This window comes from Sorex fumeus, unplaced genomic scaffold (genome assembly GCF_029834395.1).
Source record: "Sorex fumeus unplaced genomic scaffold, SorFum_2.1 ptg000009l, whole genome shotgun sequence".
Classification (NCBI taxonomy): Eukaryota; Metazoa; Chordata; class Mammalia; order Eulipotyphla; family Soricidae; genus Sorex; species Sorex fumeus.
This window is the reverse complement of record NW_026606066.1, coordinates 13658094-13671453: the sequence shown is the minus strand read 5'-3', so window position 1 is coordinate 13671453 and position 13360 is coordinate 13658094. Positions and strand designations below refer to the sequence as shown.

The 13360-nt window shown below is 39.3% G+C and overlaps 1 protein-coding gene across 4 annotated transcripts in view; it reads right to left on the bottom strand.

The window, feature by feature from the left end:
* Positions 1 to 13360, bottom strand: part of TANK (TRAF family member associated NFKB activator) — a 100489-nt gene that overhangs the window by 26236 nt on the left and 60893 nt on the right. For all 4 annotated transcript variants that reach the window (XM_056110219.1, XM_056110217.1, XM_056110218.1 and 1 more), the window contains 2 exons: positions 10761 to 10869; positions 7722 to 7840 (listed from right to left, as the gene is read on the bottom strand). In XM_056110219.1, the coding sequence (XP_055966194.1) occupies positions 7722 to 7840; positions 10761 to 10869 (228 nt within the window). The remainder of the gene's footprint in view (positions 1 to 7721; positions 7841 to 10760; positions 10870 to 13360) is intronic.

The following is a 13360-nucleotide window of genomic DNA, read 5'->3' as shown; positions in this document are numbered from 1 at the left end:
TAAGCCTGGAAGTATTTCTGCCGAGAGTCAATAATTATGAGATTGGTTTCTGTGGCTCTGGAGCCACGGCTGAGCCGGAGAGCCGCTCATGGGGGGCAACTCATGACCTCAGCAGGATATGAAGGACGAGCCGGAAACGCCCCCCTTCTCATGAGGTTTCAGTTGCCCCGCCACGACCAGCTCATACCTGGCTTTCCAAAAAGCTCTAAGGCGGCCGCCATCTTGCTGTCTAGAGGGAAAAAGGTGGAAAGGAGGAACACCCTTTCCCTCCCGGGCAGGCCTGGTGGCGTGGATTAATGAATAGTCCATTCACTTTTCTGCCGCAAGCTGCCAGACTGCATTAAGTCCCTGTGCTTCTGGATTCATGGTCATGCCGGAGAGCCGCTTGTAGGAGGCAACTCGTGACCTCGGTAGGGTGTGAAGGACGAGCCAGGAACGCCTCCCTTCCCATGAGGTTTCAGTTGCCCCGTCACAATTGGCTCATTGGCTTTCCAAAAAGCTCTGAAGCGGCCGCCACCAACTATTGAATTTTAATCCTAAACTAAATGCTAAATTTTAATCCTAAATGAATGGTGCTTGGGGGACCAAATGGTGCCAGGGATCAAATCAGAGTTGGCAATGTGCAAGGCAAACCCCTAAACTCTCTGGCCCTATTAAAATTCAAGTCTTGGGCCAGGGAAATAGTACAGTAGGTAGGGCACCTGCCCTCTATGCAGCTGACCCAGATTCATTCCCATGGCATACGGTTCCCTGAACACTACCCCAAACAAACAAAATAAAACAAACAAAATTAAATAAAATTGACCCAGAACAGGAAAGGGTTATTAAAATAAATAATTCAGAGTTCAAGCCAGGAAGATAGGGTTGGAACACATGCTTTTCATGCCAAAGGTCTAAGTTTGACTCCCTGCAAAAAACCAGAATGTTCATATTTTGGGAATAAAATGTCTGCAAAAAAGGATTTGGGGAGGTGGGGGTGGGGCGGAGATTTGGGTTGCTGGGCTACACCTGGTGGTACTCAGCAGTTATTCCTGGTTCTGTATTTAGAGGACCATATGCAGTGCAAGGCACTGAACTGGGATCAGCCACATGCAAAACTTAACCCCTGTACTATCTCTTTGGCCCCCAATTTTTATTTTTGAATTAAGGTTCTGAGGCTGGAGAACTAGCAGAGTAGTTATGGTCCTGGAGGAATGCTAGAAATGAGTTCTGAGCAGAGTCTACTTGAAGTAGTTCATAACCACTGCTGGGTATGGCCCCTCCCTTTCCCCTCCTCCTAATATGTTCCCGTATGTTTTCTCTGTACTATACAACTATATTAGAATTTTATTTTGACATGTAATTAGGACTTTTTAGCACAGAGGGTAGGGCGTTGCGTTTGTCTTGCACGCAGCTGACCCAGGTTCAATTCCTTAGCCCCTCTTGGAGAGCCTGGCAAGCTATTGAGAGTATTCTGCAAGCATGGAGCATGGCAGAGCCTGGCATGCCCCGTGGCGTATTTAATATGCCAAAAACAGTAACAACAAGTCTCACAACGGAGACATTACTGGTGCCCACTTGAGCAAACTGATAAACAATGGGAGGACAGTGCTATAGTGCTACATGTAATTAGGACTTTACATGACTTTGGATCTCCAAATCTTTCTTTATACAACAAAACTGTAGCTCCTTAAAGGGCGCATATCTTCTCTTATTCTTTTTTGTTTTTGTTATTCTTGTCAATGACTAGCAAGACTGGGCAAATAGAAGGAGTTCAATAAATACTTCTTGTCTAAGTGATTGACAAGTGAATTTTTAGACACCCGCTTTCTTCAAACATGTCAGAGCTTCTATATTTACTTGCAATTGCCAGGTACAGCACATCTTATTTCCTTAATGTTAGCACTGATGGCAGCTTCCACAGCTACATCACTGTTTTAGTATTTTAAACCTATAAAATCTCTGCTTTTCAAAGATCTGCTGATCTAATCATAGTTATAGTTACATCAGAAATTTGCCAACTGTTTAACTGGCATCTTTCAGTAATAACTGCATTTGTATTTTTGAAACTTTTGCTCAAAGTATACAGCAGAGATAAAAATAATATATAGAATCAACTGGAAATATATAAACAGAAATAAAGAATAAAATCAAGTTTTTGGTAACATGAACACATGATTTTTGCATAGTTTAAAGAAACAATAAAATTATTTATTTTGTATTGTGGATCCAAGATTAAATAACTACAATACTCATAGATAGGTGTCACACCCACCAGCTACACCAGTGCCAGGTTGGTCCCATCAACGGCCAAGATGCAGAGACTATAAAACCCAGCTCCCGAACAGAACAGTGCAGTCTCCTGCCCCTGCGCCTGGCTGTCCTCACCGGGGCCCCTTGGAGGGGGGAGGGTTGAGTATCTCTCCCCCCCCCCCCCCCCCCGCCCCGAGCAGAGCCCCAGCAGCTGAGGACCTCTGGAGCCAGCCACGGCCATGCTGGGTCCACTCTCCACACATCGAGATGGGCCTCATGCATGAAAGAACTGCCAGAGGAACCCAGGTATGCGGGTCCCGGGGCTGAGGTCTCCAAACCTATTTGGATTTGGACTGGGCCTTCTCCACCCAGACCCCCCATCTTCCAGTAGGTAGGCGTCACACCCACCCGCTGTCGCCAGTGTCAGGTTGGTCCCATCAAGAGCCAAGACGCAGAGACTATAAAACCCACCTCCCAGAAGTGCGTGGCCGCATTCGCAGCCTCACGACATCTTATTATCTTATTTTTCCTTTGGAGAACCTGGCAGGCTACCAAAAGTATCCTGCCCGCATGGCAAAGTCTGGCAATCTTCCTGTGTAGTACTCAATATGCCAAATACCAGTAACAATGATGGATCACATACTCCTAATTCTGAAAGAGCATTTAAATGGCTCTTTTAAAATCTCAGGACTAGGAAGAAGGAGACGTTACTGGTGCCTGCTCAAGGCAATCAACGAACAACACATAATGTTTAGTTTTTAAATTAATTAAACCAGATGCAGGTACAAAACTAGTCTTCCAATGGGCAGCAGTATTAGATACAAAACAGTATAGAGTTAATGAATGAGAGAAAAAAATTTACCAATACCACAATATTTTTAAAGAATTACATAATATTTCCTATTTTGTTTTTTGCATCAAAAACACTATAGATTTTTATAAAACTTCCAGAAAAATAAATGGTGGAATAAAAATGAGGGCGAATAACTTGTGTCTAACGCTATATATCCAGGTATTTAGCTCTGCAACTGAAAAGTTTCTTAGAAACAGTGTAATAAAAATCTCTTATTCACAAGATCATAAAAATGACCGTTTGTTACAATTCCATCTGAAGAAACAAAAGATGAATCAATGCCAATCAATAACTTATACTGAAGGCAAAATCCTATTTAGTTATTATCATTACATATATTACTATGTTTGACAAGTGTCCTATAGATTCAAAAATAAGTAATTTTATTTTCTGTATATATTTTCAATGTTTAAAGTCTGTTTATAACAAAATTAGAAGTAAAAAATTGATTATTTGAAGCAATGCTAATCAACGATTCCAAATATGTCCTCCTTCCAACCTTATAGTCTTACAGTGTACCCCCTGCCCTACTGATTGGCCCTCTTGTTCATTTTGTGACTCCTCATTTATGTGATTTTCACTGTGACCCCTGGAATACCTTGGGGGCCCACTGAAAGGTCATATACCCCTCCCACCCCACCAGATGAAAAATACTGTTCTAAATAAAAGCACTGCTATTCGCTAATCACTGTATTAAATTAAAAAAAAAACGGTTACGATAAGCTATGAATTTCATTTTCTCAGATAAGAATTTAGGAAGTTGGATTCACTATTAAATTCTGCCCCATTCCTTTACCTTTCATCAGTATTTATTCAAAAATTAAATTCTAACTTTCCATACCCGGTACTTTGGTTCTCTCTTCTATGTATTGCATTCTATAATGCCTGTGATACTCTCACCCCTGGAGAACTAACTTACTGACTAGTTTCTAATGAGCAGGATGAAGTGGAAGTAGACTTTCAAATCATAGAAAGCATTGTGATTTTATAACTTGCTTGCTCTCTAAGATCTTTTTTACTTTGAGAAAATTAGCTGCCAGATTGACAGAACAGATCCATGGGCAAAGTTTCCCATCAACAGTCATGTGATTAGGACATCATGGAACTGTATTTTCTAATACCAGTTAAAGACTTCAGATAACTAAAGTGCTTGTCCACATGCTGACTTCAATGCAAGAGATCCTGAACTAGACTTTCTCAGCCACATTATCTCTTTTCTGATTCATAGAAACAGATAATAAATATTTTTTAAGAGGTTGGGTGCTGAGGTCAATTTATATAATTTGTTATTAAAATATAATCCCCCTTTGACAAATTAGGTGTCAAAAAAGACTGCAAACTACTTTGGTGTAGAAGAGTTTAAAGTCAGGTTTCTCATCAAACTAATTTCTCTAATCTATCCAAAGTATAGGTGATTTCACTGGATTATCTAGTGATAGACTATATTTTTTTTTTTGGGGGGGTGCATCTGGGTAACTCAGGAGTTACTTCTAGCTCTGCATTTAGGGATCATTTCTGGCAGTGCTTAGGGGACCATATGTGGGACCTGGGTAAGCCATGTGCAAGGCAAGTACCCTACTTGCTGTACTATCATTTTAGCCCCAGATCATTTTCTTAACTTCTGATGTGGTGCCAGAGATTAAACCCAGGTCAGTTGGGTGCAAGGCAAGCGCCTTACTATTGTTTTATCTTACCAGTGCCTATATTTTATTTTTTAAAAAAACATTAAGTAACAAAATTTTGATTTAAAAAATAAGGTAAATAATGGTATCTGGAAGTAGACAAAGAAAAATGCACTTAAGGAATAAATTTATGTATTTTATAGTGTTTAATGATTTTACGATGTTGTAAAACAGACTCAAACATAAAACTGTATTCTTAATTCAGAATGATTATTTTGAACTCCCCCTTTTGAAAAATAAACCTAAACATACTCTGAACAATGATTTCTTGTGTTTACTAGCATTTTTAGATAAAAATAAATTTTGAATGAAAACAGAAACTGGGAGAAACTAAAGACAACTTCTCAATCTAGCATTTTTATTCACAGAAAAGTATCAAAATTGTCTCAGATTTGATTTTTAAAAATACTGAGTTTAAGGGGCTGGAGAGATAGTAGAGTGGGTAGGTGCTTGCCTTTTATACAGCTGATCCTGGCTTGATACCTGACATCCCATATGATCCCCAGAGCAATGTCAGGAGTTAATTCCTGAGTGCAGAGCCAGGAGTAACCCCTTAACACTGCAAGATGTTACCCCAAACTAAAACAACAATAACAAGAAACTGAGTTTAAGATGTTCTTAGTTATGGAATCAGAAGCTAAACAGTCTGAAGAGAAAAGAAATACATAAAACTACATATCACTACGACCTTCCTTTAACAAGTATTAGTAATTTGCCTTATTTGCCACAGCTCTTTTCTGTAAAGTCAAATTTTTCTGAGGGCTCTGAATTTTTTTATATGTAAGTGAAACACTGCTTTTCCTCTTTGCTTTATGTCCTTTGCATAGCTTATTTTAGATCAATGCTCTTTTTTTGTATAGGCACAGGAAGATAATGCTATGCTTTTGTAACATGGGAGTTAATCGACTCCGAATAATATTTACTGCTGGGCATCCATCATATTTACTTGATATAAACCTCAGTTACCCTTGGTTCCTAACACCCCAAAAGGAGGGACATAGTGAGGGACAAAGATGGACCAGGGCAAGCTGTAAGCTACCCTGGCATCGAAATGGGCCAGGCTAAGCACCATAAGAATCATAGTAAGTTAAGAAAGAGCACAGTCATAGAACAAACTCTGTCATGATCCAAAAAGAAGTAACTGAATAAGGACTCTGCTGGGGTTAGGAAAAACTAACCTGGCCTGAGGACTGTCTGGGATATATAGTGCGATGTGCCCAGGAAGAGCCATTCTTTAAGCTTAATTTATCTCTTACTATGTTCATACAAAATGGTATTAGTAACAAATTTAAGGTGACTATTTAAATGTATTACTATCTAAGGAAAGGAGAAAGCAACAGCCCTTAGATGGAATCAAATCCTTGGGCGGATTGCCTAGTAATCTAGTGCTGAGCCCTTACATGAGATTTTGTCCTTAAATCCTCTAGAAGAACTTCCCCTGAAAAAAGGTCTTTACATCTGTTCATTGTTAAGACAATGTCAACCACACCTATATGTAAATTGCTACCCTCAACCCTTTAAGACTTCTATATAACTATGCCGTGAGACTTGAATAAACAGCCACTGATTATTATCCAGACCAGTAGCCCCTTCATCCAGATACTGGCTCAGGGATCAGTGATTTGACCCTAAATACACCAAGGAGACCCTTGGGTAACTGCAGGATGGTGACCACCCCCCACCCCCCCCGTAGTGCGACAAATATACATATATATGTATGTGTGTGCATAAATTTTTTTTGAGACTGGGACACAACCAGCTGTGCTCAGGGGCCCATATATACTGCCAGGGATCAAACTGGAGTTAGCTGCATGCAAAGTAAACATTTTAACTCCGGTATTATCTTTCTGGTTCCACAGTTTTGTCTTAAAAACTTAAATTTTAATATTCTGTAATTTTCATTTCTTAAAATGATCTCTGAGGCTGGAGTGATAGCACAGCGGTAGGGTGTTTGCCTTGCATGCAGCCAGCCTGGCCGACCCGAGTTCGATTCCTCCACCCCTCTCAGAGAGCCCAGTAAGCTACCGAGACGATCTCGCCTGCACGGCAAAGCCTGGCAAGCTACCCGTGACATATTCAATAAGCCAAACACAGTAACAACAAGTCTCACACCGGAGACTTTACTGGGCCCACTCAAGCAAATCGATGAACAACGGGAGGACAGCGCTAAAATGGTCTCTGAAATCAAGAAATATAAATATATGTATATGTATGATATTTTAAAGTGCTTAACATCATTGTAAAAATGTTCAGTTTCAAATAATATGCATGAACATATATGACTCCTAGATATAGAATTCCACTCCCTCCATCCCCCATATGCTTTTTTTTTCTTTTTGGGTCACACCTGGCGATGCACAGGGGTTACTCCTGGCGGTGTTCAGGGGACCATATGGGATGCTGGGAATCGAACCTGGGTCGCCCGTGTGCAAGGCAAATGCCCTACCCGCTGTGCTATCTCTCCAGTCCCCCCCACCCCCCCAATATGCTTTAATGAAGACTTCTGCTTAATCTGGTAAGGTTGCTTAAAAAAAAAAAGCATAAGCAATCAAAGAATGAGAATGTTATAACTTAATGCAGAATCTACTGTCCTGCTATTGATCTTTAATCTTTTATTTTTTTGTTGAATGTTTGTGAAATGGAAAAACTGTTACTTTACTTGGAAACAATGCATCTAGAAACAGGTAAGTCATTTGTATAAGCAGAACTCCTGTATAGAAGCTCTTCTATATAGAATTCTACCTTAGAAAAAATAAGCAGGATGTATTATCAACATTTGAACATTTTATATTGCATAAGTAATATTACAGCTGAAAAGAATTTTGTTCATGTTCTTCCCATCTTTTGCCTACTCAAACCTGAGAAATAAATACCACAAAACAATTCAGGAAGTCTGTGGAACTGATTTTTCAAGTGTTACTTTCTTTAGGGAATTAACTGGCAGTGCAGTTTACCTTTGATTCTTTATCTCTTGGTATTCCTGATTTCATTTTCTCATTTGACTGATCAAAAGTCAATTTATTCTTCTTTGCTTCAATGTTTTCAAGTAAGGGACCACAGACACCACTGTTACCTGCAAGAAAAAACACCTTAGAATTAGTTAAGGAATTGGTTTTTAGTACTACAGGTAAAGTAAAGAATACACACAAAACATCCTAATTTAGGAATACAGCTCAATGGATTGGAGTGCATGCTTTGCATGCAGGAGATCCCAGTTTGATCCTGCATCTCAAGGTCCCACTAGTATCACAAAGAGCAGCTCCTGCATACTGACAGTAGAACCCCACCCCCAGCACTGTCCAGCGTGGACCCAAATAAATCAACCAGTTAACCAATAAACATCCTAATTTTAAAGTATAGAAATTTCAATGTATGAGTTTTAAAACTGCTCAAGATAACCACTTATTATTTAAACTTTTCCGAAGTCATACTTTCAGGTATGCATTTTTATTTCTTAAAAAAAAAAAATACCACACACAGTTCCCAAGTACATTCAGCAGTAACCCTGCACTGCTGGGTGCAACCTCAAAACCAAAACTAAATAACCAAACAATGCTCCCCCATCCCCCCCGCCCCCCCCAAAAAACCCAAACCTAAAAACACCAAAATCTAAAATTACTTATTTTTTGGCAAGAGCTATGAATCACACCTACCAGTGCTCAGGAATGAACTATATGATGCTCGGGGACTAGATGCAGGGCTGGAAATGGAACTGGGGACAGCTGTATGCAAGGGAACTGCCCTACCTCTTGTCTCTTGATCGTTACTGACATAACAATTCCATGTTTATTATAGGAAAGAAGAAAATGCAAACAGGCCAATTTTTTAAAAAAACAAAATGGCCAAAGGGATAATTTAACAGTGTGAGCACATGTTTTGTATATAGAAACTACAGGCTTGATCCCTGGCACCACATGGTCTCCAGAATGTTGGCAGGAGCAATCCCTGAGCACAGAGCTGAGAATAGTTTCTGAGCACTGCAAGGTGTGGCCCAAAAACAAATAAACAATCCACCCCACTCCCCCCAAAAAATAATAAATAAAGGTATTCAAAATCTGGGTGGTGAGTGTAAGACGATGTGGTACTTGGGACTGAGTCAGCCATATGGAATGCAAAGGCCTTAACTCCTGTACTATCTCTCTGGTACTCACACTTGTCACAAATTATTCCTGTTAACTGTTTGGTTTACATTTTACCAAGATTTTTCTTTTCTTTTTTCTCTCTTTTTTTTTAGCTTTTTGAGTCACACTCGGCAATGCTCAGGGATTACTCCTGGCTCTGCACTCAGGAATTCCTCCTGGCGGTGCTCGAGGGACTACATAGGATGCTGGGAATCGAACCTGGGTCAGCCATGTGCAAGGCAAACACCCTACCTGCTCTGTTATTGCTCCAGTCCCGGTTATTCTTTTCTTATAAATTCACCTAAGAATACTTCTTTTGCACAAATATATTTATTTTTATATTCTGCTTTGTTCATTTTCCTATACTTTGCAAATGTTTCATGTTAGTAAATAAAATTTTATTATTATCAATTTTCTTGGTTACAAGCAACAGCCACGGTTTCTTCCCCGTCCGTGCGGGAGGCTGAGCCCACATTACACGAGCCGCCCTCACCATGCCGAGCACAACAAGACCACAGGGACGTGGCAAGCGGCACTGGACCGCGACTGCTGTGCTCGGGCAGACCCGAATGAGCACTGCCAAGGAGCACTGCAGCCTGCGGGCACCCCCCGGGGACCTACAGGGCTGGAGCGATTACAGGGCTGTTATAGGGCTGGTTACAGGGCTAGAGCGATAGCACAGCGGTAGGGCGTTTGCCTTATAAGTAGCCAACATGGCCGACCCGAGTTCTATTCCTCCGCCCCTCTCGGAGAGCCCGGCAAGCTACCGAGAGTATCTCGCCCGCATGGCAGAGCCTGGCAAGCTACCCGTGACGTATTCGATATGCCAAACAAAGTAACAACAAAGTCTCCAATGGAGACGTTACTGGGCCTGCTTGAGCAAATCGATGAACAACGGGAGGGCCTTTTCTTGGTTACAAAGTTTTTTATTATATAGATTATTATAATTTAACAGATTTTTTCAATTTTCCATTATTAGAAATTATATTGTGATGAGCATCCTTGAATACATATCTTGGAGAACTTAGTCAAATATTACTTATATCTGGGAGGGGATTTAGGCCACATCAGGTAGTACACAGGGGCTACACCTGGTTCTATGTTCTAGATCACTGTTGGTGGTACCTGGGAGTAAATAAATCAGGGGTTTACCTTATTCCCCTGTAGTAGATCTCTGATCTCTATGATATATTCTTAAGATATGCAACTTTCATTTAAAAATCTGACTGTGTGTGGGAGACCTGAGGGAGGTGGACATTTTTGTGTGGAGGGGACTGAGGGAGGTAGGCGTTATACATGGCAGGGCTCATTTCAGGGCTTAATCCTAGCTCTGTGTTTAGGGGTCATTCCTGTTGGGCTTGTGGTGTTGGGGATTTGAACCAGGTGCTAGCTACATGTAAGGCAAGTGCCTTATCCCTTGTACTGTCTCTCAGTCAGAAGTCAGACTTTTTAAAAAAGTTTTTGCGAACTTGGGGGTCATATCTGGCAGTACCCAGGAGCGTATATGCAGTGCTGGGGATGAAACTGGGGTATCTGAAGTAGCCACATGCAAGGCAAGTGTCTTATACTCTCTTGTACTCTCTCCGGCCCCCAGAAACATTTTAAAAAGAATCAACTGTTTATTGGCAAGTTGTATATGAGGAAGTTTCATCAACTTCAAGTTCTATCACATATTATTATACGTAAATGTCCATTTTCTATATCCTGCAAGTGCTCATTTCTAAAATGTAATATATAACTTTTAGTAGTTATATTTAAAAATTAAGTTCATAACTCTTGAGAAACAATGAGAAATAAAACATAAAAACTTAATTTTCACTTTTCTTTTCTCTACAAGGCTCAAGAAGTAATAAAAAATTAACATGTACATACCTTGACTGGAATTCATAAGAAGTAACTGTGATTTTAGCTTGTCAATAAGAGTTTGTTGATATGACAGCTGTTCCTGTTGCTCACGTATTTTCTGTTCATAGTTCTCAGTCTGCTGACATTAAAACTAGTTAGTCTGATATTTCCTGACAGATACCATATATGCACACATATATACATATATTTATACATACACATACATAATGAAAGAAATTACAGTTAATAATTTTATTTGGTTAGGATAAAGATCTTAACTTAGAATTTAATTTTTAATGATTAAAAAAGTAATACATAAATGATAAAATTGATAATATGTTAAAAATTAGCACTGCACTGTCCTCCTGTTGTTCATCGATTTGCTCGAGCAAGCCCAGTAACGTCTCTGGTGTGAGACTTGTTACTGTGTTTGGCATATTGAATATGTCACGGGTAGCTTGCCAGGTTTTGCCGTGCGGGCAAAGATACTCTCGGTAGCTTGCCGGGCTCTCCAAGAGGGGCAGAGGAATCAAACTCAGGTCAGCTAAGTTGACTGCGTGCAAGGCAAACATCCTACCGCTGTACTATCCTATAAAAACACCCAATATATTGAAAAGTTAATATTTCTCTTAAAAATACTTAAAAAAATTTTACATTACAAAAATGTTTTTGTAACTAAAACTGAAAATCAAATAAGTAAAATTTATAAAATTAGGATGATTAGAAACTTTAAATAAGATTGTGTCTTTTTTGGAGGGGCATGTGGGGTACCACTTGGCAGTGCTGGGTAGGATGGCATATTCCCTAAGGTGCTTGGGGGAATCATATGGTGCCAAGGACCAAACCAAGCTTGGAAGCATGAAAGGCATGTGACTTAATTCTAAGATACCTTTGTGGAATGTTAAGATTAAGTTGTCTTTTTTTTGCTTTTTGGGTCACACCTGGCAATGCGCAGGGGTTACTTTGGGCTTTGCACTCAGGAATTACTCCTGGCGGTACTCAGGGGACTATACAGGTTGCTAGGAATTGAATTCGGGTTGGCTGTATGCAAGTCAAATGCCCTACCTGCTATACTATCGCATCAGCCCCCAAAATTAAGTTTTAAGAAGAGGAAAAATACTGTGGATAGTCTTGAAAGGATATCTCAAGTACTATAATTCCTCCCTGTCCCCACCTCCACCTACTGTTGGGCCATACTCAGCTGATGCTCCAGGATAACTTCCAGCTCTGCACTCAGGAATTATTTCTGGCAGTGCTCAGGACCTTATGGAATACAGGGGATAGATAGCTGGTATAGTGTACGATCACTTGGGCCACTCCCTTCAAGTTTTAATCCTTTCACTTTGTTAATTAACTAGTTTATGGCAATCAAGCAATAAAAGAAGAAATAAGTTGGCTTAGAGAATACAGATATTGTATACCTTCAATAAAATTTAAAACTATTGTATTACAGTGACCAAATCAGTATAGATCTCTAAAATGCTATTACCTAAAAAGAGAATTATCAGTCTTTAATCAACAGCAAGACAAATTTGTAATTGTAAATTTCCCTTAAATATGAACTGGGGTATTCTGATCCTGGGATGTCCTTTAGCAGATACTAAATATTTGATTTTGAATTACTTATTTTTTTCGGGTGGTGGAAACAGCCTGTAGAACCAAGGGATAGAATTCTGGCTTCCTGCATGCAAAGCATATATGTGCTCAGCCTTCCTGAGCTATCTCTACAGCTTTTGAATTCATTCTTAATTGAGGTTCAAAATTAGTGAAGTTTTATTATTTTTGGTGATCACTAAACCTAAAGTTCTTCATAATTACACAGCTGTTCATAAATTCTGAAAATAAATTAGCTTAAGATATTAAAACAAAATACCATATCTTCCTAAGAAAGGGTGAAATTTTGTTAATACACTTCAAACACAAAAAACTGACAGAGCTGATAAGTAACCCAAGTGCTGTCGTTGTATGCTGCCTGAAGACCATCATACAAGTTAGCAATCCCATAAAACTCTTCAAAGTAACTTACAAGTAAAGGAATTTAGGGCATGCTTACTGAAAAAAGAAAAGAATTCAAATTTCAAAAACTCTAAGTTTTATTACGATGAATCAAAGAATTAATCTTGTGAGAATGTCAGGATCATATGTTCTATTAATAGAACTGAATTTTAGATACCAGTCTAGTCTAGGGCCATGGTTCCCAGGAAAATACTTGTTATTTCTACAGAAACTTATAACCAAGATCCCTGAAAGTTTAGACAGGTTGACCAAAAAGGAGGATTCAAATGTCTATAGCAAATTCTGTAGTACCTAAAATTTACCTGAGCCAGAAGAACCACCAAAAATGAGGAAAGAACAATTATTGATGTTTAGAATCTTCTTTACCTACTTCTCCGTGTTTTTTAAAACTTTTCAAAAGAACTCAAAGTTCTTAATAAATATTTCTCTATATCTCTGATAGCATAATATACCTTCTACTATCCAGCCACTGAGCAACTATTACAAAAAGATAAAAAAAAATCCCCAAATATGCGCACTATACAACTCTATTCTCCTTTAACTACAGTTTTTTCCCCACATCGTAATGAAAAAACAAATGACCTATGTTTTCTTTTGGAATATACTAAAAA